Genomic DNA, 25,040 nt, shown 5'->3' on the forward strand with positions numbered 1-25,040 from the left:
ATTAATACTTACCCAATCAAATTCTTCTATCATTGCAAATTGATTTCTCTTTCAGTTCGAATCCCATTACTCTGTGCCATATGATTTAAAGGGAATCGATTTTTTTTTAAATATTGTTGGCGTGACTGCCTCACTAAATTGATTGGGGTGTTATGATCGTTAAGGAGAACGAGAGTAGGCGGGTCAATGTGCTATTTTCTATCTTTGACCAGACTGACGAGGCAAGTGGCACTTATTTTTGCGCAATTGCAAAATACTCTTTGATAACTTTTATCCAATTTGCAACATGTTGAGAACGCTTAATGGCCCAAAAGTAGGTTCATCTTGAAGGAAAAAGCCTGAGCATAGTCGGATCCAAGTTTGATCAATAAAATGCTTCTTGTCACTTTTGGTCCCACCATCAGACAACGAACGAAAACGGAGAAGGCGAAGGAACTTTCAAAAGTGTTCAGTTGATCTGCGGTCAAAGGAGCGAGTGTCAAAATGGTCACAATTGACGATGAGGTAGGGCCACACATGTGTCTAGCTAGAATGAGGAACGCGATCTAATGGTGGCTAGCCTCTCTATGCATCGCAGATCAGCCAAATTCATGCTCTGATTCTGATTGGATTTCGAGAGGTCCACACGGCCCCTGTCACACCCGCGGCCACTTCGACGTTTTCTCATTCCGAGGCCAAGGCCTTGGTGCCGAGTGCTCAAGCCGAGAATGGATCGTGGGAATCCGCCCTCAAAGATTTGGGAGACTCAGACCCCGAGGAGTCAATTACAGGTGTCATCTTCCAATATTCCCATCATTTCTTTGCCTGTCTCGAGGTGAGTTGGTTGGACTTGATATTCTCCTGATATGAGAGACCGGATATGGATGATGAGCAATGGTTACTAGTTGGAATCGCAAAAGTGGCCAAATCGGGCTTTGAAGTTAATCTGCCTTCATCGGGAATTTACAGAGCTCATTGAGGGTCAATAATTAATAGTTTACACATACGCAGTATACATTATTTGCTATTTCCGTTTGCTGGACTTTCTGGATACCTCTTGAATCCGCTCTATTGAAAATTGCAGCTGGCAAACCCTTAATTATGTATGATTGAAACTTGTTCATCGATTAGTGCATGATTTTCCCATAAACAATTCATTTGATGCACGAATATTCACATTGCTTTCAAATCAGATCGGGGACTTTGATGATACGTTCGTGCCATGGTTACACATCAATATTTTAATCTTTACCGCATTCTCGAACCCAACTTTGGCGTACAAAATGGCTCCGAAACCAGGGCAAGGTCAAGATATGGACAAAAAGATACCAAAAGTCATGTTTGATAGCTTTACTGATGAATAAAACTCATGAAATCCAACTTAAAAAATGCTTCAAGATAGTTGACACGTATTCCATTTATGCAGTATGAGACCCTTCTGTTAGGTGTTTTTTTCAACAGAAGCAACTTACGTTATTTGATTTTTTTTTTCCGATCTAATAGTCAAACGAGCGTGGCCTTACCAAGGCCATGGAAATTTCCAAGGAGATTTTCCAGTCTCCGTCCAAAAAGAGGAATGACAGCCGCGATTGCAGCCAATCCACTCTCAAGTTTCTCCCAATTCATTCCATCTTCAACTTGAAAGCGGTGAGATGCGACGATCTTAAATGTACAGTGAAAATGGCCTTGAAAACGTTCAGCCATGATTACGTTCAAGCGATGCATGCAAGCATGCATGCATGTACATCTCGTATGTATAGTGTATAGCTGCACGACCCGATGATGCTAAAATGGGCTACGATTTCGATTTTAGAATTGACGCCATTCCCGTTTCAGCGAATGTTCACCAGTTTGATCACCCGGCGCTTTGACCCACCCTTGCGGCAAGCCTCGCCCATGACGCCTTCACCCACGCCTTCTTTGGCTCGATCACCTTCCCAAATGACCTTGAGGGATTCACCCGTACCTTCGACTGCCAGAGAAAGGGTTGTCACAACCATACTCCAACTCCTGATTGCCATTCGAAGTCAATCATCGGTAACTAACGAACGATTATTCAACAAAGCTCTGTTTTAGTAGTTAATGAATGCCGTTAACAATTTGGCATTATAGTGCTATTTTTGGTCTTTTCCCATCATTTACTTGCAATTTTTGCCTTATATAGCAAGTATTTTTCTTTTACATCGAAAGTAGAACTGGAGACAGGTATGGCTGATCAAATTAGAATATATGATGGTCACCACGCTCGTTCTTTTTACTATAAACTAATCCTACTTGAACCAATTCAATTGATTTAGTTCAAAACTCTCGGGTTTCCAAAGCCAGAAAAGAGGGCACTAAACCGAATAATTTTAAACAATCACATTTGGATACAAAGCTGATTTTGATATTAGCTAATCATTTCTGAGGTCAATCATTTAATTCCTGTGCAATATTAAGCATAACCAGGGCTTGAACCGTTACCGAAACAAAAGCAACGCGTTACCGTTACTATCATGGAACTAGTAATGTCATAAGGGCCCTTATTTGCAACGTCACACGGCCCAAAGAAATCGGGAAGAGGCACGGTAGATTGCTAAATAAACTGCTCTTGCCTTCCATTGAACTTAATTTCTTTTCCGGACATTATGTGACCCGGGCACTAATTATAAGTAAGATTTTGAAACCCCAGACGCAGCCACTCGTGATTATTTATTTGATCCCATCAGTAGCAAATTTGTGACAGCATTAGAGACGGATCTTTAAAAAAATCGGGAATGGAACCATAGTACTTTTTCTTTTCGTCGTTTAAAAAGGGAGAAAGAGGGCTAAAACGGTTACTTATACTGTTGCTTTTGCACAAAAAGTAACGCTGTACCGTTTACTCCAGCCATGAATCTTATTGATTGCATTTGAAGCCAATGTGGAATTAATCTATCACGTTTATAACCATAATATTGTATATATGATGACTGAAAGAGTAAACCAATATATTGCTAATCGTTATTCGTTATAATTTAAAGGTAACTGACAAAAGAATTACTTAGATCAAAACGTTTCAAAGTATGTTAGATATGATTTTTTGATTTGCATTTTGACCTTTCCTTTCTTGCTTCTGGTAGTTTTATCCACTTCACAAATATCATTTGGTAGCCTCTTTGCATCAAAGACCTTTGGGTTTTGGAAGGCTTCAAATTGGCATTTCTATATTGAAATTTGAAGATTGGGAAACAAAATGTCAAAAAGATTGCGGTGCTTTTGGGGCATTGAATTTGAAGCAACAGTGACTGATAAGTAGAGACGGCCAAACTATGCGTGTAAAAATTTCGTTTTATCTTTTAAAATATGCACAAAGCCGGTCAAAATGATTAGAAAAATATGCTCCAAAACCTGAAATATGCACAATAAAAAGCAGACAAAAAAATGGGCTTAAAGTTGACAAAATGCCGGAAAAACTAAACAAAAATAAAAAAAATTCGGGAGGGGTTAGTTCGCATCTAAACGTGTTGCTGAGAATTGTCAGGGAGGAGAGTAAAACTGGGGACCCCTCTCTTACTAGGAATTTCCAACGGCGGGATTTGAACCCAGGCCTAAAGTTGGTTTTGGACATAAATCGAATACCGCATAATATGGCCATCTCTATTGATAGGCAACCCAATCGTTTTGTTCCTGTGAGTTTGTTCTCCGACAAATCAACGCTTCTTCCTTAGCCTTCGATGAAAAAGAATTTGGAGCTGGTCGGAGAGAAATCGCCCCAGTTATTCCCGGAATCTGAACTCATAGAGGCCACATTCCACGAATTCTTTGACGGTCACAAATTTGAGGGAGGTTATGATAGTCATCAAAATGATCGCATGGATGATGGCGAAGACTTGTTGAAGACGCTGTACTTTGGATTTCCTATCGATGAAGAACTCAAGACCCTAGGCGTTGATGATGGTAAGTTGGTTCAACTCACTATAAATCGGGACCTGATCTTTCATGTTCAATTATATGCTTCTTACATTATTATAAATAATTGAACGGCAACAAATATAACCTAAATTTAGGAGCAAATTGTTTTTCGTTATGACTTTGAATTGCGATAAACAAACGCTAGCGCTAGCGTTTGTATATCAACAAAGGGTATGGATAAATTTTATTGGTACAATGTGTTTTTTCCTGAAAGACTTGTTTTATTTTGAACAGATGTGGTTTGGCCCGCGCCAAAACGAGTGTTTCAATTGAGCATCAACATGGATTTGAAGTGAATGACGGAGGTACAATTCAAGAAGTCACGTTTGTTTCATGTCACTTTGAGGTTCTGCCACCGTGGTTCAATCAAAGTGTTCCAATACCCTGGCCGGTGTGGTCAGTTATTTCTATGCCAATATGAAATTATATTCACATTCGTAAGAATTGAAGCGAAAATGAAGGTTTTTGCATAAAAGGCAACAATGCAACTTACCCGTATTGTAAATGGGCTCATAAACTTTGGGGCCTGTTGCAAAGCTTACAAACACCTGAAAGTGATCAATAAAAAGCGTGAATCTGTGCTCGTTTTGCCTTGTGCCAAGTAGTTTTCTTTCTTAGAATTCACCTGAATATTACCAATAGTATAAATGTTTCAATAAGGATAAACACAAGTTTAGCCTTTGTTCCAAAAGTTTAAATCATATATTTGAAATGCCGTTCCTCTACTGGTTCTCATACAAAACAGGTCCTTGTGAGAATGGTTGAATGAAATTGCTTCAAGAGTTTGAAATTTGCTCTATTGGAAGAATCCAAACTTTTTCAAAAAGGCCCATGAAAACTGCATGTGTGTTTTTGTAAATGCTCTGTAATGTTTCGGCCTCTTACTCAAGAATTGCGCTCTCTCTGATTTTACTCCTTGCTCTTTGCTTACATGCTAAAACTAAAAAGGCTAAGTCCACACTTCAACTATTCAACTCTCCCATTTTTGCCTGATTCAAATTTGAGCTGGATGGAGAAGAGCAAACCCGATAACAAAATGACTGAATGCATTAAATGCATTTGATCCATATCCAAAGACTCAAGCCATGGCTACAACTAGCTTTAGAATGTCGTACTTCGGAGAAGGGTTTCCGAGAGACGACAAGGCCTTTCTTAGTGGGTTGTTTGGCGAGTCTCCCTAAATAGGCTCGACGACTAGCTCACCCACCGGATACCCTCCATCTTGAATACTAATCCCGGGCTTCTCTGAATGACGACTGACGAACTCTAGTTTCTCGCATACCTCATCCAAGGTTGTGGAAGCCACATTCAGGTCGGTGATTCCGAGTCTTTCTTGTTGAGGGACGAGGAAAGCGAAAATCTTGCTTCGAGGCATGTTCTGGATGTTGAAGCTGAGGTTCGTGTAATGTTGGGACACGTTTGTTATCCCCTGGAACTGGGAACGCACTACCGACAGGGCCCGCTCAACGTTCGAAATTGATTCAAAAGACATTTGGACCTTAAATCCTTGACCAAATCTGTACCCAAGAGAAGAGTAAGCTTAGCTTAGAAGTGAAGTGACGGTAACTTATTTTTCTCTTTTTTTAACTTTTATGTAAATATAAGATGGGATGGTGAGCAAGAGCAACTTACTTGTTCTTGACATGGTCTGGCGATCCAATACATTTTAATTGTCCTTCGGCCATGATGGATAATCTGTTGCAGAGTTGTTCACATTCTTCCATGGAATGGGTCGTTAATATTACAGTGGTTCCTCGTGCCACTAGTCTTTGAATGGTTTTCCAAACTTGCCTTTTGATGACAGCGTCCATTCCGCTAAAATGGTTCAATTAAAAGCATTGATTGATTTTGATTTGATTATTGAAAAGACATATGGAAAGATGATGCATTGCATGAATATTATATTGAACATCAAACGAATGAATCAAATGCCAATGAAACATTTATAGCTGTTTAAAATTTGGCCGGTATTAGAGCTCGGAAAATGAAACTTTAAAAAGATAAAATGGAAAACATACTCTCTTTTCTTTTCAGCATTTCTATTTTTGCGAAAGAGTTTTCCCAATCACAATTCCGCAAATATCGACCTCTAAATAGTCCACCGCAGGTTTTGTTTTTCAGTCTGATTTTTCCGCCTCTTTTTTGATCATTTTATAACACAATTTAGGCAGATTTAAAAAAAAAGACATCTCATCTCTAGCTATTATCACGGGCATGTTTTAAAACCTCCGTTTTCAGGGACCAGTATTTCACCTTTTTTCCCACAATGTATGACCTTTTTAAGTATGGCTGTCAACAAAAACACGAGAAACACATCTTTTTGTCTACAGACTTGTCTTTACTTTTTTTGAGGCTCCAGCATCCCCAGTCACAAAACAGTTCCTTAGTTTCAGAAATATGCGTCGCTTACAGTACAACGTACACGCATCATACCAAGTACAAATTTCACCAACCTAGTAGGTTCATCCATTAAGATGAGCTTGGGTTGTCCCAGAAATGCCACGGCTGCACACACTTTCCGCTTTGTGCCCCCACTCAAATCTTTGCACAATGAATTTTCGTGCGTTTCTAAGGCCAAATCAAAGATGAATTGGTCGATACTCTGGAATAAAGCATACATACCATGATTGACATTAAAAGACATGCGCATTTTCTCGTACGAAGCCTTTGGAGCAGCGAATATTGGCCTTGGTTATTAACCTTAGTATTTCTAATATGAAAGTAATCAGCTCAGTTATCATTTCCTGATGCGACCAAACTTACAATTACATTGACAGAGGAAAGCTCCAGAGGACCCTTGGTCCATAACTGCTTTGAATTAGTAGTCAGAAAACAGCTGGACATCAATTAGGAACTAGCAAATAAGCTAGGTGAAAGATGATCCATTGTTACATATGCATGTATGTGCTTGTACAGAATATGGTGCTTGGAAATTGCCTGACCAAATATTATATAAACACCAGCTGACTTTAGAATCGAATCCCATACTTGGGTTCAAAATCATCCCGGTTTCTCGTTCATTTGAAATAATCGCATTTCACCCCAAAATGAGGTCGACTTACCCTTTTTGAGTCTCTGGAGCGAAGTCCCCTGACTTGACAATACACTTGGAGTGTTTCTCGCACGGTCAAAAGCGGGTCTAAAGCGTTTTCTTGTGGACAATATCCTCTGAGTGTATTTGGTGGGTTCATCTGATACTCTCCAGAGCTTGGTTGCAATTCGCCAGTCAACACCTTGAAGGTGGTACTTTTTCCAGCGCCATTCAATCCGATCCAGCCAAAACACTACAAAAAAAATCATTCTTCAATGGCCTTGACACATGACATTCATGGAGAAACATCTCCGACAAAAACGATCAGAAATGAGGAAGAAGTGGAAAGGTACCGTTCTGTACAATCTGTTGAAAGGGTCTACTGGTGGCACTTTTTTTCTAGGGGCTTTTTCAAGGTTGTTTTTATTTCAACGATACAGGCCTAAATCTACAAAAAAGCCTTACATTCGTTTGCCGATGCAGTGCTCATAGATCCCAACGACAGTCAAAACAAAAACAGAAGTAAATTGGGAGGAAATAGGAGGAAAGTAATCTAAGCAACTAAGGAAGAAATGCAGGTTTGATTAGAATGCATAACAAGTGAACCTTGATCTTGGGATAACTTTGAACAAAATTGGACACAAGGATGAAGGAAACCCCATGATCAATCATCAAAAAATGAGCATGACGTCTCAACACGTGATGAATCATGAGACGAACGACGAGTAGTAACTTATGGTAGTTACATCAGTTTTGTACGCGTATAATTTGCTGGCTTCGAATCCATCATCAACATCATTACTTGACCTTGTTCGTCTGGGAGTCTCAAACGCCTTTGTACTTAGGTTGATCGGCTCTGCTTTCTCGACCGCAAGGTAGATGTAGATAAATATCAAATGGTTGAAAGGGCCGATATTAGAGCAATGAAAGATCCAAAAGTTTTTTTATCAGTCTTCGATGACAGTCGGATCTATTGCTACTTAACCTGTCCGAATCCCGATGAGTTCAGAGAGTCTAATTGCCCATCTCAGAACAACTCAAGTTTTGATCTCGCTTCGTGAAGGTACAAATGTGCAGCAAACAAGTGTGATAAGCAAATGAACATGACTTTAAATCATGTTGTTGTTGGGTTTTGACGGAGTAACACATGGAAGTACAGGTACATCATCTTACTATTGAGAATTACATTACCTCTCCATACTTGATTCCCACGGACACATTGTTCACAGCTAACTTGGTTTGATTCGCACTACCAAATGCCTTCGATAAGTGCGTGATTCTCAAGAGATCAGGTCGAACACGTGGCAAACCCAAGGAGGAATGATCCCCTCCTGTTCCAACTTGACTCTCCACTCGATGTCGTTCCATTTTGACGTCACTATCCTCATGGGTCATTTCCAAATCCTCTTGGGGAACAGGGGAACTAACGGTATGAGGATCAAAGCAAGAAACAATTAATATCTAACGACAGTATCCAAGTTCCTCAACAAGTGGCGAGGTCAACTCTCTTGGGAGAGCCTCGGGCAATCACTTACGTCCACCAACCGGCCAAGAGTTTGTACTCCACTACCAGATTAAGGCCGAAGAAGAAGAATGTTTCCAGACACAAGATTAAGATGTTCAGTCCAATGACATCAAACGAAAACGGAGATTTGTACCCATCGGAGTTGTACATGGCAGATTCCAAGAGCTCACTGGTGATGTAGTTGGAGGCCATAGAGAGCAATCCTCCGCCCAAGGCGTAAGCTGGCACGAATTTGAAGATCACGTTCAACACCCGGCGAATCGTCACTGCAGACTAGAACATGAATCAAAACCGTGACAGAAATAAGTTTGCACTCTATTTTGTTAAGTTTGTAAAAAGGGAGAACCTCCTCTTTCATACTTGATTGGTGACAAAAAAAAGGAAAAAGAAGCATAAAAATTGAGTTGCTCGTACATGGAAAATGTGACTTGTTGAGCGAGGTGATTGTGACTCGACGGTACTTGTTTTGGGTTTGTCTTTTCACGTGCTTTTCTACCACCATAAGGAATGTAATCCCCAGAACTATGAAAATGAAAGGTTATAATTCGTATATTTATTGCCTTTCAATCTTTACTTGATATTTCGTCTACCAACGCGTTTGAGTTGGCAAGACCGAGCTAGTCCTAGATGTGGAATGCTATGTAAAAGCTGTTAATTTTTTACGAGCGCAGAAAGCGACCGAGGGAAACCAACCCGATCATTCGTCTCTATGTGCCCTTGAGGTGTGAGTGGACTGCCAAATTAGCGCTCATTACCGATTATTACCGTTTTAAGAGTCAACAACAATCATTACAACTTACACATTGGAGAGAGATACGAGTAGCAGTTCTCATTGTACTAAACCCATCTGCCATTTATAACCCTTACCTTAATCGCATAGAACATGTCCAGAAGAATGATGATCAGGAGAAGCAGGATCCCCAAGAGTATGTTGGAGCACAGCAAGGTTAATTGACCCAAACTGGGCTCGGAAAACCATTTCTCCACACAACACACCAGACTAGTGGAGGCCGTCAAGAAGAAGAACATCAAGACAAGAACGGCGGAGAAATTCGATTTGGCTGTGTAGGATCCTATCCCAAAGATCTGAAGGATGATGCCCGTCAATATAGTATAGACCAGAATGACCTATGAGACCAAAAAAACATGTATGTAGTCAATATTCAGTTTCGGCATGGTGACTTTAGCGAAATCTGCCAAAAAACATCTGTTCCCTTCTCTGATCCATGGGGAGTTGAGTTTCTAGCTATGGAGATTAGGTATCTAAAAGGTCCTGGATAACTAAAAAGAGACTGAAATATTTGGTCCAATGGCTTTGACTTCAACTGATCAGCATCTGTTGGATTCAACACACTCCTTGACCGATGTCATTTCGATTGAAAAGGCTGCCAGGCCGTTCCAACCTTTTTTGCACTCAAAAGACCAATTTAGAGCTCTACTTTGTGTTCAGTGCCAAGCAAGTTGTTGAGCGCAGCGTAGCTCAAAATGAATCGAAAGAAGGTGGCACATATTTCGACTCTCATTTGAATCCTCGCCAAGATCCTTATCCACATTGGAAAGAGAGAAAGACCTTTCTCACCCCTAAATTCCAAATGAACGTGGCGCACCAATACGTCAGAGGCGCGACTCCAGCCACAAATTGAACTTGTTTCTCTCTTTGGGTGCGCTCAGTGACCGCGTACGAAACGAAACTAGACGGAACGAATGAAAACGCTGTCAGCATCATCAGGGCAATCCCGAAGTCGGCCACGGATTGGATGCTGTGGAAGGATTTTTTAAGATTAATTAGTGGGTGCCAGAACAGCCTAATTCCGAATTCACACTCACATTGTTGTCGTTGTGGCTTGTTGGGCGTTGAGGGAGATGGGCTGGTTGTATGTTGTGATCCCGTATTGGGCGGGATCCTGGCCCCCTTCAGTCACCGTCGCTCTGAGCATGGCATTGTGAATGGCATTCAAATATGAAGGTACCGCATGTTTTCCTTTATTATTGTACCAAACAATGAGGTTTTCGGTGGTACCTCCAATTACCTCAGACGATGGACTCGGCTCTCCAATGGACCATCCGCCAAATCTAGATGTAATGTGCGTACATACTATGTATACTAAGAATGCTAAGAAGTGCAATCATTCGTTAATGGTGGGTTCAAATGGACGCCCTTGTGGACAATACAGTACAGCTCGGTCCTTGGATCCCTCAGGCCTATTATTGTACATACGTAGACCATCTCGAGGTCTTTTGAGGTGGCATTTCTCCATTCCTTGGTCAGGCAAGAAGCTCGACGAGCTTACGTACCTTTTGTCAATGAATTGAGTGTGGGAATTCAATATCCAGTGGTTGGGACTAGGTTGATGGGTCAGATCAAAAATAACATCGGTCGTGTTCATTATCATGCGAGGTGGTCTGGATAAGGAGGAGTTGGGTTCCCTTCGGCAAGTCCATTCGTACGTTGATGGGCAGGAACATTGTTCCAATTTGGACCCAGGGCCCTAAGATGAAAGCGAATTGAACTTCAGCGTTGCATTCAATCTATCGGATCATATAGTATTATGTGCTTTGGTTGGGTCGTTGCATTTCATTACATGTGTTGTAGGTAAGTGTGCACTTGAAGTTACGCCAATATGGAACAAATCAGAAGACGAATACGGTTTCCGTATTCGAAATGTTACTCACGCCGTATTCCGTGGTAAAATTGGTTTCGCCAGCGTTTGTTTGGCAAGGAGTCCAAAATCCCAGATCTGGAACATCTTTCATACAAGTTGTGCCAATACCGGGATCAGAGATTAAAGAGCCCAGGATGTTATTCAAATCGGACTCTTCCGAAAAGCTGCAGAATATGAAGGCAAATAATGAATGTCAAAAGATTTGTCGAAGCTGTGGATAACACAATTCGAGTAAACATTATTTTGCTTTGGATAATGTACAGTAAATATTTCACGGATTTTGTGTGTATACTCGTTTTTGCAAATAATTCTCAGTGCTTGGGGGAAAAATCACTTCTAATATGAGGATGGATTGGTATCTTATTTCGAAGCCATTATAAGATTGAATTTGTCTCTTTTTGTAAAATGTTTTCTCTTTACATATATTGGATACACCAGTACATAGCAATGAATACGTTCGTCAACTCTGAAACGAAAAGTTGGAGGCCAAATTGACTAAGTGAGCTTCGGTAAGAAGGTCATATTCAGTTTTTTCCTCTCCCAATCCAAGATCAGGGTGGAATAAAAAAAGGAAAAATGCATGCCCTAAACAAAGCAAAGGAAAGTTTTGACATGTGTCATGGCATCAACAATTTAACCAAAGACATTAAAGTATTCAAAACACTGTATATCTATTAGGTCTTGATTGTCAGAGGAACACTACAATCAGTTGCTTAAAAACTTAAAGTACGTTTACTAAATGAAGGTAAGATACAATTTCAAGCCATCAAAAGGTCTGATTCAAATAGATCTTTTCTGGACGATCAAAGACATCATTGCTGACGTGACAATCTTCGTGATTGAAGGAGATAAACTTAACCAGATGCAAATTGAATTCCGAGCTGAGAGTCCGTCGGTTCCCATTCAAAATCCAATATTTGAAGATTCCGAAAGCAACATTGCATTCCTTTTATAGTGGGATTTGTTGAACATACAGTACGTATGTCGAGAATAAAATGCAAGAGCTGACTTCGTATTTCCCTAAGGTATGCCAAGTTGTTGCAAACTTTTTAGATCTTTTCAGAGTTCCGTCATTTTGAAAGCCTATTGTTCACGAGATCTGAGGTTAGGATTTCAGGACCCTTCATCCAATCTTTCATTGCAATAAGTTCCATATCGTTTCATCTTTCAAGCATTCAGAAGAAACCTTTGAACTATCGATGTCCCACCCATTTTTGCCATGCCCAAGCACTTTTTTTTACCTGACAAACGAGTTTGTGTTTTCTCCGAAAACCGAAGGCGTCAACAGAAGCGGTGGACTCTCACTGGTTGGCCTTAAGAGCGCCAAAAACATGGTCAAAATCATTAACAGAGTGGGCAAGCCGAGGGAGCTCATCAGGAACCGCCAATCCCGTGTGGAATGTTTGAAGCGTTTGTACAACAAGCCACGTACTTGGCCCAACACTAAAGGCCATCCTGTGCGAAGGTCGTAATGGCTGGGTCCTCCAGAAGAGAGGAACGCCGACGATATGCCAGACCTCCTTGGAAAGGTTGGGTTCGTAATTGGCCTGCAACATTAATGGCGGTCTTGAGAAAGATATGTGTCCTCCCCCCCCCTTCAAGAGTGGACTCGATGTGAGTGAAAAAAGACGCGAGATCGCTTGAAAGTACAAAAGCTGGTTATGAGATAACTCACGCATGACTAGCGTTGAGTTGGTTGTCCATGTGCTCTCCTGATCCCGTAACGAGGTGCAAGAAAATATCCTCCAAAGATGTGCCTTCCACCTTGAAATCCTCCACGTGGTTTAGCTTGGTTTGCTTCTCCAAGATCGCCATGAACTTGTGGAGCTTTGGTGGCACGACATGGTGGGAATTCGGGACGAAAAAACGCTCATTAGGTTCCTTGGAGGATAGATTAATGGCATCGGGAAACATGGTCTCCAATACGGAGATCAGCTGGTTTTGAGTTCTTCTGAGTGTAGGATGGTCTTTCCAAGCAATGGTCAAATGCATACCGTCTCCAAATTGCTTTTTGAGGGAACTTAACGACCCATCAATCTTCAACTCTCCCTGAAGAATTGAATCAAGATGATCTATCCACTACATACTATATGGCCCTATGTCAATATCAATTTGATTCAGTACCCATCAAATTGAGTCGACCATCTTCCCGACCTACCTTGTGAATAATGGCAATTCGGTCCGACAAGATCTCCGCTTCGTCCAGATGATGAGTCGTCATGAGAATGGTACGCCCGTGTTTGAAGCGGGTAATCAAATCCCAAATGTATCGTCTGGCAATCGGATCCACTCCAGATGTGGGCTCATCTAAAATGACCACTTTTGAGCCGCCAATGAAGGCCAAACTGATGCACACGCGTCTTTGGTTGCCCTCTGATAAATTCTTGACCGGCTCGTGTTGGGCTGCCCCAATATTCATAGCTCCAATCAAGCTTAAAAACAAAAAGATAGAAGAACAAAGATGAACAGCTTGAAATGAAACGTTCTTTGAGAGGTGGAAATGGCACTCACTCGTCAATGGCTGCTTCCACTTCGACGAGATCATGTAAGCCTTTCAATTTGGCATAAAACACCAGATGCTCTCGAGTGCTCAAATCGGGGAAAAGAACCGACTGCTGAGGACAAAACCCAATTTTCGTCTGGATTTGGGTCCATTCGTCGGGATAAGAGAAGCCACAAATCTCGATGTTTCCCGATGTCACGGTCTCCATACCCGTCAAAAGTTTCCTGTAGAAGTTGTAAAAACTAACTGACGCTTTACGGGCAAAATTTCACTCCCAGAGGCTTAATATTCTTTTTTTCAAAATACATCTAACGTCAATTGTGTTCTTGGTATTTTTTTGCTTTCCCAGCTTGACATTCGAACATACCTAGTAGTATATGAAACCTTTTCGGGTTCGGTAGACCATGCCAAGCTCGGGTTTTAAGTTCAGACTTTCAAATAAAAGAAACGGTCGCGGAAAAACTGCTTTCATTCTCACTCACATGGTCGTGCTTTTTCCTGCTCCATTGTGTCCCAAGAGCACCGTGATTTCATCCTCATACAAATCCATGGTCAAGTTATTGACAGCTCGCTTGGTTTGATTCTTGAGCATGGGATAATCTTTGGTAATATTTTTCATGGATATGCCAATGACTTTATTATCATGCTGTGCGTCCATCCCGTAGACCCTGGACAGGGGATTCTGTCTCGACAGCGAAGGCTTCTGGATCTCCTGATCTGCCTTTTGGTTATCCCATGATTTCCCTACAAACGAGAGCATGTGTTTATAAAGATCAAGGTCGACGGTTTGATGTTATTGTGGAGTAGCTTACTTTGCCACCAAAGAATAAATATAGCCACACCCGCATAGAGGACTGCATCTAAGAGGACAAAACAGCAAGCTATTCCGAAGCTCCAGTTGTCCAGCTTTCCCATGGGAGAAGTCCAAACATTGTCCCAATGCAAGCCGATGGCTTGTTGTTCGTAACGCGTGAGATAAAGTGCTCCATAACTGAAGCTACTGGACATGAACAAATTCTAAAGAAAGACAAAAAATTACAACGACTCAAACGAGCCAACCACACTCATAGGCATGGTCTTGGTGAAAACCGAGCCTCAGTCAGGAGCAACACTGGTCCAAATTTGTGTTCCCCTTCTTTGCTTCGATTTTCTCTAAGTCATTACTGTGCACCCAGGCCACAAAAACCCATAACGAGTTTACAAGGCTCAAGCACAGCCACATTGGCTCGCCCAACGAGGCATGCAATTTCGAAGGGCTCACAATGCAGGCAAATACAGCAAATACCAAATGAATCCCTCAAAGCATCCAAGAGAAATGGAATGACGTCTTCTCATTGTCATGTCAATTTGTCTCCATAGAGATCAGTGGCTGAAGACTCAAACAGAGCTATTGCAAATGAACTCTCATTTGACTTACAGTGAGGATTTTGGGCCACAAAGCGTGGTCTTCCACCAAGAGAAGGATCACGAATGGAATAAAAGTGACTAAATAGAGAAGCACTGCCACCACCGAAGCAACTACCGCTGTCTTCATGACCAAAGCCAAAACCATGCTAAAAAAAGTGAAATGATGTGCAACTAGTATTGATTGAGTGGCCTTATTATTTTGTTTTGAGCGACTGGCTGGTTGATCTTACCAGAAAGCCAGGAGAGACAAGACGTAAAAGAATAGAAGAGCAAAGAGCAGAATTCCGTTAGTCCGGGGCAAGATTCCGCTGAATTTCAAAAGGATGGTCAGCAAAATACTGGAGAAGATCATAGTGGCTCCCGAGATTAGAAGCCAAACAATCCAAGGAATTGACCTTCGCATTCCCATAACTTGCATGATCTAGAAATGAAGGAGGTTGCGTGGAAAATCAGGTCCAAACATAGCGAGTGTGGAACACTCGAACAAGAACCAAGTTCATACCTCCATGTTTTGAGACTCTTTTTCCCAAACTTGGAACCGCACCGATGACGCCAAAGTGATTGCATAACCCAAAAACAAGCAAATCTGCACAATCTGAACAGTGTACAGCCCACTCAGATAACTAGATACAAAGATGGAAGATATTTAAAAATCCAGGCTCCGTTTGAGCGCCCAAATCCGATTTACGGTTTGTCCCACTCACTTATCTCTTTCGAAGCAAGGATACGGGAACTGCTGGGTATATACCCCGACGTCCGAAAGATCGGTGGAGTTGGTCAATTGGGCTATGGTGGTGAGGATGGCTCGATCTACCAAATCTTGCAACTGAACGAATCCCCTTACGTACTTCAAATCAAAGAAGTAGTTGTCATCCGGCCCTGGGACCCACAATTTGGCCTTGATTACAGCTGAACTTGGGACAGAACCCTTGCCCAGTCTAATCTTGTACTTGACATGAGTCGGGCTCACATCGGCATCGGAGAGAAAGAACTGTTCTTCGTCATTGGATTGGTCCAGAAATACGATCCCTGCTTGAAATGATTGGTTGCTGTTCAAGGTCACAGCCATGCGTTCCAACTCTTCCTCTGACGAGGCTGAAGCAAAGCGATCCAAATGATAGCATTCAACTGCATATCTCACGGTTTGAAGGGTTGTCCATATGCTCTGGAACATAACATTTGAAGTGTTTGAGTATAGATCTGTCTTCTGACGTACTAATGTACAGGATGCTACAGAAGAAAAGGTACGTCTTTTTTTGGTCTCATAACTCCAGACTTAAAATTTGGATCGACTGAGGGTAAAAGGGGTAACGATTGGCCAATCAATTGACTTAAAAACTCAAAAAGAGCCAACTTGATTGGCTTTGATGATCGTGCTAGAAATAACGCTCGCGCCAAGGGCCTTTTATTAAACGCGCACTGGAGAATCGAGTTTTCCAGTTGCTAGACGTAGTAATTGGTCTTTTTAGTGTCTTTTTGATTTTGATACATTTTTTGTGAGTCCAACCATTTCAGAGTTATAGACAAGGTTTGCTGCTCTATTTCTCCTGAAGCACCCGGTAGACCAACTCAAATCCCAATCTTACTTCATAATCCACAAGGTTGGATATAATTTCGAGCAAACTCAAGTCTTCTAGCAACTCCAAATCAAATGTAGGATACAAATTCAAGACCAGGGCCTTAAAAACTGGAGAGTGAATGAGGAACTGAAAGAAAATGAAAAATTGTTTTCAACCTGTCCAAACCTGGGATTTGGATCCCACATTGGTTTACTCGTTCATACATCATAGACAGCGAAATCTTCCGGGAACTTGGATAATTCTTCTGCTCTATCGGCGATTGTGAGGAAAATTCGAATGCCCTCTTGAAAAGCCTCGATTTTTTGATAGTACGAAATATTCATCTGAAAAGAAGAAGCTCTCGATATCAGAGTTGGCTCCTTTCACCAAATCCCAAAGCCTTTGTCTTCACCTCCTTGGCCAGATTGTCCGTAAACCAGTTGGAGGGAGTGTAAAGGATTTGTCCCTGAAAGAAACTCGCAATAACCGTCCAGATGAACGACCCTCCGTTTATCTGTGAGAGAGCTTTTCGAAAGTTCGTGCATTGGTCTGAAAATGTCCCATGGAACGATGACATAATAAATTACCGAGTGGCATGGTTATATAGGCATCGTTGGCTCACCTGTCACCAGAGGAGGAATCCATTCGTTGTCCTCGCCAACATCTCCACTCATCCCAGGAATATCAAGATTGATGTAAAATGCCAAAGGATCACCGCAAGCCACAATTCCGCCCAAATTCAATGGAGATAAGCTTGTGTCATTGAAAAGGTCTTGGAAAGAGTCGGCCAAATGATTAATGTCGTCCATGTAATTTCGAGAAAGGATAGTAGTTGCCTCAAAGAACGCATCCAACGCCTCCTTGCCAACTATTTCCGAGATGTTTTGTGGACCCAATATGTTGTTCAAAGACAGTGACAAGAACTAAAACAAAACAAGGAGTATATCATTGAGTGTGGCATTGGTTATGAACAAACCAGGGAGTTATTCCAACCTCGCGGAGGAAATCCTCGATGTTAATTTCCTCGATCATGGCAATACTAAGATTGAGTGACTGGCCAGCCGTCACGTTACAAAGGGCCAGACTGATGTCCGCAATGTCCCAATGGGGGTCGTCAATGTCGATGGGCGGAATGAGATAATCGTCTAGTAGGGTTGGATCGCACACGTAGTCAATGATGGTATTGTTGGAATGGCCGGAATTCCCGAAAACAAGCTATGAATCAGACCAGGTACGTTAAATGACATGTGCTTAGCATCACCAGTTAGATTCTGACGCAGCCTTGAAGCCTCCATAGTCACTTACTTTGGGAAGGTCCAACAATGATTCGCCAAGAGATTCGCCGCTCAGAGTGGTCATGTTCAATTCTTGCTCCAAGTACGATTCCACAACATCCCATGGGTCAAAAAGACTTTGGATTTTCAATTGGAATTGAATCCCTCTCAAGGCTTGGATGAATTCTAAATCCTCCAGAACTTGTCGGATCTCATCCATGTGGGTGCTTATTTTTGTGTTGCCAATGAGCAATTCTACACTGGTGACTAAGCCAAAAATTCTGAAACAGGATCGGAAAATTAGATTAAATCAAATTCAAGGATTTGCGGAGTGCCTTGTGATCCTCTCGTTAGCCTATTTGAAACCAACCGAGCGACCCCAAACCGAATCTATAGAATGTGCATCTTTGGCAAGAGTTCTTAAATATAGATAAGTGAAATGCAACCCAAAGACAAACTCTGGGAAAAAGGCAAATATCGTATAAGAGTGGTGCGTTATATTAGAACTTAATAATATTCATACTGCCTCTATCGGATTATCACTGATTGCTGTAGGCAATAGCAGGTAGGGGTAGGCAACAATAACACAAATGTCGTGATGGAAAACCTGCCTTGCAAGTTCTCAAAGTTATAAAGATTCCCTGAGAGTAACCTGCTCTCTACTATAAGTCATGGAAATGTGGAATGTTGAGAAGTTGATATAACATGCTCAAGCTACACGAACATTTCCTGTCAATCAATTTTTTGCCATCCTCACTCTGAATGAGATCTTCTAATCTTATTTTTTGCATTTATCATTTTATGCAGGAGATGCAACATCAGTCGTTGCAAATGTAACAAAGCCTCAAACACTTTCAATGCTGCTAAGAGCAACCACAAATTTTAGCCTAGATATTTTCTATTCCAAGTACATTTTAACCAAATACCCCAAAATATATTGTTAGCTATTCTACTGTTTCGACATTCGACAATGTCTGGAAAGCTTGCTCTCAAAGCTTCAAGTTTTCTAGAGTTGTAACACGACAAACAAAAGGCACCAAAAACCGACTTTACCTAATTTTGATGCTAAGTACCGAAAAACATCACGTTTTATTGAGTTTTTCATAAGAATACTCACCCATCAAGAACTTCGCCGACGGATTCCTGTTTTAGGATTTGCAGCAAAGCCCGAACCATGTCTTGCTCCATTTCGGGATTAGAGAGTGTTCTAACGAGGTACGAGACGTGGAAGATCAAGTCTTTGACATCATTGACAATGCCATCTGAGAGGCCAACGAAAGGCTTGATCCACGTGAAATCCTCAAATTGCGACTTACGCATCGTCTCAATCTGAAATGACCCACTCCACAGTTTCCACTCTACCTTTACAAAACAGTGGTGGGCTTTAGTGTCATCTTACTCCTGCCACGATCTTGTCCACAGAAATGGATTGTTCAAGCGTACTGGCGATTTCAGTGAGATTAGACCGGACGATGTCCAATCGCGTTCTCTCGTATAAAGTGGCGTTGGCAAATTTGAAGAGTCTCGCGAATTTTTGACTGTCTTCGTAGATGCTTTGAGAAATGATGCCTGGGTTTTGGGAGGCAAAGTATGCCTAGAAAAGACATACATGTACCTACGCGTATATAGCTATTCATTGACCATTTGGGTTCTGATGTGGAAACAGACATACCCGATTCAGGTTTAGAAAGCTCTTGCCCATGGCCTCAGAGGCTTCTTCAGACAAACCTGAGTCCATTAGCATAGCAATCAAATCGTCTTCAACGAGGGGGGGCTGTAGGAAATCGCTCAAAGGACCGGTAATAACGATTTGTGGCACAATTCTGGCGTAGAAGTATCCGCCGTCTTGTTCCAAAGCGCTCAAGATTCCAGTTTGGGCCTCGAAATCGCTAATGAGTCTTGAGATAAAGGCGGAAAACCTAAGATTCGGGAGAGTAAGGTGAGGTCATCTTTTTACGCTGGAACTTGTTTTATTTATCTACAGTACAGAGGTACAGACCCACCTTCCAGATTGGCTGTTTAGGCATGGTAAATTGATGGTCAAGCAATGCACCACATCTTCATTCGAGTTGGGTTTTCCAGTCGATTGATCAAATCTAGAACAAAGCCGCCCTCCATGAAGTTCCACATCGAAATTTCAACTGATTTCACCTACTCTGAATGAAACAGACCCTTCCAATATTCCCACGTATTATCCAAAAACTTGAGGACGGCCCGATTGAAGTCTTCATCAACGTAGTCGATGACCACAGTTCGATTCTCTGAAGCGTTCACCAACTCGATCACTTGGGACACGAATACTTCACTTCGTGCCCCCAATTCTGCCCATTCAAATTGATAATCCGGTGAGGACCACTGAAAAGGGAATCTTCTCTATTGGTTGAAGGGGTTTTGAGATCTATGTACTCTAGCAACTCACGATATCTTCTAGGTTTTGAAAAAGTGACGAATTGTTCAGTTCACCCAATACTCCGTCAAAGTCACAAATTCCAGCCTCAAACTCATCTATGAAAGGGTCGGCCTCTATGGGAAATTCCCAAACGTCACGAATGCTGGCGTTCCCTTCACAAATGCTATATTCAGGGTCCAAAATGAGAGCATAAATACCATTGGTGATCTACATAGGGAGGGAGAAGACATTGATGGAAAAGAAGCAAACGAACGCTAAGCCATTCTTCCAGACTGACGTCGTGAAATCGATCTTGAATGAGCAAATCCGACCACGAATTAGCCAAATAGGGCACAACTTGGGCCACACTTTCCACAAACTCGTCCAAGCTGGCGAATCCCAACAGAAAATCAGATATGGAAATGTAGATATATTCTGGAGAAAAAAGTCATTAAACAGGTTGTATTAATGGCAGTTGAATTTTCATCACGTGTCAAACCTTGATCCATATTTTCAAGGGCGTCAATGGCGAATTCCATGGCTATTTTTAGGAACTCATTTTGAGTGGCCACCGTTGCATTGGTGTAAACAAAAAAATCATCGTCCTCAAGTAGGCGTTCCAACAAGTTGAGTAAATCTTGTCTAAAATTGAACAGGGTGCATTAAAGAAGGTGCTTGAAGGAGTAAGAGCCATTGAACCCGTCACGTGTCTTACGTGATTTCCAATGTGTCATAGATTGAGATATTTTGCCAATTCTGCTCAGCTCGAGTAAGCGTCTCATCAAATTCGTACGGGTTCCAAGAGGGCCACTGATAGCCAAGGGCATCCGAAATAATGCGCTCAATTTTCTCCACTAGAGCGTCCGAGGTCGTGTTCGAACGTGGAACATCACCATGGATCATATCAACGATCTGGACATCAAAAGACACACGTTTCAAATACCATCAGAAAGAAAAGTTTTCCCCTTTCAGCCCTGTGACTGTGGATGCTTACGGTCTCTATTAATGGATCTTCAATGCCCGAATCCCATTGGATCTCGCCTTGAATAAGGGCATTCAAGGAGCAAATGGTCTCCGAAAGAGACTCGATATCAACAAAGGATGGCGGTTCAAAGTAGTCCTCAAATTCGTTCAAACATTCCGTCATTGTCGGCCATCCGTAACGCAAGTATTCGCCGAGCTAAGAGGAAAAAAAGGTTTGGATTGGACAGAGTTGCTTATCCAGATAAAGGTTTCGAAGAAGCAGGTGAAGATGCATTCAGAATTTGGCAAAAAATGATGTTCCAGCCGGATTGTTATTCTTTAATCGCTAAAATCAGCTTACCACCAACAGGTTTGAGTAGGTAATTATTGAGGTATCAACGACGGGTTGAAGGCTAGCAATACAGCCCAAAATGAAAGAGGTCCCACTTTCAAACTCGTCGATCAAGCCGTTTAAGAAATAGTCGAGGTAATCATAGGCCTTAGCAGTGGTGGTTTCGTTTTTCATCGAGCCGTGAAGGTTGAATTGGACGGCCTTTGAGATGTGGAAGGTCGTCTAAGAAGAAAACGAGTCAAGTAGTCAAGTAAATTGCCAACTCAAAATCTCAAACTGATTCTTTTTATCTTGTACTGCATGTGTCATTCTCTTCAAATTCTTGCGCCTTTCTTCCACCTAATCGTTTCAATTAGAATACTATGGTTGCAGCGAAATGCATAATTTCATTTATATCTCAAAGGACCCATGATTGTGACAAGATTCAAAGTATCAACGAACGTAGAAAGAAGTGTATTGTGTATAATCGTTAATTCGCCTCTTTTGGTATGAGTCGTGTTAACTGACAGGAGAGGGCGTAACTATTAGCTCTGGTTGATGTCACTCTTTGAAGCTGCAATTTAAAGAAAAAACACAATACACCCGGTTTACCCTTCTCTGCTTCCCTTTTTAGATTCATAGTTTTAGTCGGTCAAAAAAGAAGGCAAAGGAAAAAGTAGAGGACTACATAAACATCAATGCCCTCATGTGGTTCAACCCATTTCAACCTAACGTTTGCTTTGGTGCCTTGAATGAGGTTATATATATATACGGTCCATATGTTAACTGACCTGTGGTTGACAAGGTTGTCCATTTCCTTCGCCACTATAAAAAAACATTGTGTATGAATTCAATAGGTTAAAAAAATGTAAAGAGTGAGGTTATCATCACTTCAATTGCTTTACCATTTCACGCCATTCTGGATTACGTTCCTAATCAAATGTTCCAAGGCCAAGGCCAGCGATGCCCAAGGTCCAGTAGCCTCCTGAAACGTGCAGAAACATCTCTATATTAGGCTACCAACGTTCAAAGAAGACATTTCACCTTTGGCTTTCACTACCTCGTTTACTATCAAACGAGATGCCGTTGCTGAGACTGAGAAATTTCCTGGGTTATTGGGAAATTCATCTTCCACCACTTCGTTGAGAACATTGGTCAGCTCCACTACATAGACAAGGATGTCGTTGTACAAGGCTGGATCCAGGTAATTGGCGAGAGTGAGTTCGGCCCAACGATCCAAGCTGCATAAGAAAAGATCACGCTCTAAAGTAAAAGTACTGTGGGTTTTGTGGTTTTCGTTAGTATTCGACCTACATCTCCCAATTGTAAGGGTTTTCCTTTTCGAGGATGGATCTGAGAAGCTTGGTGAAATCGCTCATCCAATAGTCAAAATGGAAGATGGGTTCCACTTCACCCACCAGATCGGTGATATTGACGATTGACCCTTCCACTGCAGCCAGATCCCGAACTCCGGAGTAGACATCATAATTTAACAGAAGCTCAACATTTTGGCCAATGGTCTTTAAGATACTTTCAAAGTTCAGGTTGTGATGAAGCACTTCAATGAAGTTTACCACTTGGTCGCCGGACAGACCACACAAACCATTGGCAAACTCTTGAAGGGCCAACACATCATGAGAAATGATGAATGTTCCCAACAATTCCGGATTACAAGCAATGTTTTCCACTTGACTCAAATCCAATTGGCTGATCACTTGTGAGAGGCTGAGAGTTGAGTTCAAGAAGAACTCGGCCAAGTCCTCATCCATGGTTTGGGATTGGTTCTCGAGGAAGTCAGTGATCCTTTCGGGGTCATGAAACCAGTCTCGCACTTGAGACTCGTCCTCTGAAATTGATGGCATATACATATCCGATTAGAATGGTCAAGGCAAAGTACAATACGACAATCTAACGTTTACCCAGCACGATTTCCCAAAAACTGGTGTTGAACGTTTCAGCGGCTCCGTCCAAAATCTTGACCATCACTTCGAGACTTTCAATTCCTGCTTGGACCTTTTCATCATAGAATAAAGGCGATCCATATTGAATCAAATCAGGCAACCTGCATTGAGAGATGGATTGACAAATGAATGTCTCGAGTTACATCAAAATGGATCCTGCATTTGATGGCCTCACTTGGATCCAAAGTAAGTTGGAACATCCTCAAAGGTGTCCTCCGGCCGACATCGGTTAACCACGTTGCACAAGCTGGATTGCAAGTAAGGTACCATTCCAGCCGAGGGATTGGCACGGGAACGAAAATAGCCTGACAAAAATAATAAGCATGAGACTCCTTTTTTAGTCTATTTAGTCTCGTGGATGCATCTCTTGTCAAGAAAGGGATCGCTGACTTACAGGTGTTGAGTTGTGACGGTCCCCATCCCAAGTGCACTAGAGCCACGATGCACATCATACACAATGGACTCAAAATTTCAAACGTCCATAAGACCTTGAAAGGAGATAATGCCAACCTTTGTATAACAATTGTTACTTTGGTTCTGTTTTAATTAGAAAGTCCAGATTTAAATTGACAAAGACAGTGTCAATCACAGAACACCTCTACGATTGTGCGGTAACATTATGGGTCACCCAAGCAAAAAATGTTATTTTCCTCCTAGATTGCACTTATTAACGTTGTATCAACTCCTTAGTAAAGCAATTTTTTCTGCCTCACTTTGATGTTGATAGATCTGTTTATTAAGTAATCAGTATATCATCCAGAATGACAAGGTCAAAAACAATGATACAAAATTCAAGATTTGAAATAAGCTGGTGAGCGCCACTGAAGATATTCAATGCATCAAAGATTTGTTATATTCTAGGTGACTTCAAGGACCGAATCATGTTGCAACCAAAAACACTGACTTTAGAGGGCAATGACGTAACAAAGCCCGTGGATGAAGGAGGTGCGTTGAACCAAACGATTGACACAATATCATTTTGTGTTGGAAGCACTATGGTCAAGACAATTGTGGGAATATGATACTTTTATGAAACACTTGATCCAAATGGCAGGCATACAGTACGTAGAGGAACCCATTTTCCGTGGTCAACCTTAATGTGCTGTTCTTACCGGTTTTCGTTTTCGCACAAGCCAACTTTTCCAGAGGTTGAGCTTCACTTGCGCCCAATAGGAGGCTGTCATATCGATCACTTGCCAATCCACGTTTGATTCTCAATTTGATGATCGTGACTGAAGATAATTTCGTTTCACTCATTCGTCCACTTAGTGCATCAGTACTACTTGTTGATAAAGCAATCCTATTTCTACAGGAGGAAATGTCAGTTCGTGCGTGTTTATACAATGCATGCACGTTTATTGTTATCACCTATCAATAGAGACACAAAAAGTATTCAAGTTTTATTTTTGACGTGATTAAATGGCATTTGCTCCCAATAGCGGAAAAAGGAATTCAAAAGGTATTAAAAATAGGAATGTTCATAATTGGCATTTTCAGACTATCCAGACTCTCTTTTACCAAT

At 41.6% G+C, this 25,040-nt stretch overlaps 2 protein-coding genes across 2 annotated transcripts; one reads left to right on the plus strand and one right to left on the minus strand.

The window, feature by feature from the left end:
- The first annotated feature begins 52 nt into the window (after positions 1–52).
- On the plus strand, positions 53–4,284 carry LOC131883042 (uncharacterized). Its single transcript, XM_059230376.1, has 6 exons — positions 53–504; positions 578–814; positions 1,483–1,626; positions 1,816–2,016; positions 3,669–3,897; positions 4,147–4,284. Exons 1-6 carry the CDS (start codon positions 484–486, stop codon positions 4,206–4,208), a joined length of 894 nt encoding a protein of 297 aa, XP_059086359.1. The 5' UTR covers positions 53–483; the 3' UTR covers positions 4,209–4,284.
- LOC131882942 (retinal-specific phospholipid-transporting ATPase ABCA4-like) lies at positions 4,179–24,860 on the minus strand. Its single transcript, XM_059230234.1, has 48 exons — positions 24,631–24,860; positions 23,913–24,006; positions 23,694–23,823; positions 23,477–23,619; positions 22,872–23,403; positions 22,618–22,798; positions 22,463–22,542; positions 22,349–22,382; positions 21,588–21,800; positions 21,258–21,443; positions 20,979–21,175; positions 20,763–20,905; positions 20,562–20,698; positions 20,294–20,491; positions 20,030–20,229; positions 19,878–19,970; positions 19,547–19,793; positions 19,274–19,468; positions 18,992–19,203; positions 17,906–18,155; positions 17,594–17,815; positions 17,223–17,523; positions 17,013–17,149; positions 16,825–16,944; positions 16,628–16,747; positions 15,746–16,206; positions 15,544–15,664; positions 15,272–15,462; positions 15,052–15,187; positions 14,447–14,651; positions 14,117–14,378; positions 13,643–13,858; positions 13,290–13,563; positions 12,807–13,180; positions 12,373–12,678; positions 11,142–11,295; positions 10,764–10,957; positions 10,296–10,541; positions 10,048–10,228; positions 9,336–9,596; positions 8,479–8,741; positions 8,135–8,366; positions 6,975–7,196; positions 6,366–6,514; positions 5,545–5,727; positions 5,195–5,429; positions 4,406–4,460; positions 4,179–4,319 (listed from the first exon to the last, which is right to left on the minus strand). The coding sequence occupies exons 1-48, from the start codon at positions 24,700–24,702 to the stop codon at positions 4,279–4,281; spliced, it is 9,399 nt and encodes a 3,132-aa protein (XP_059086217.1). The 5' UTR covers positions 24,703–24,860; the 3' UTR covers positions 4,179–4,278.
- Positions 24,861–25,040: the final 180 nt, after the last annotated feature.

This window comes from Tigriopus californicus, chromosome 1 (genome assembly GCF_007210705.1).
Source record: "Tigriopus californicus strain San Diego chromosome 1, Tcal_SD_v2.1, whole genome shotgun sequence".
Classification (NCBI taxonomy): Eukaryota; Metazoa; Arthropoda; class Copepoda; order Harpacticoida; family Harpacticidae; genus Tigriopus; species Tigriopus californicus.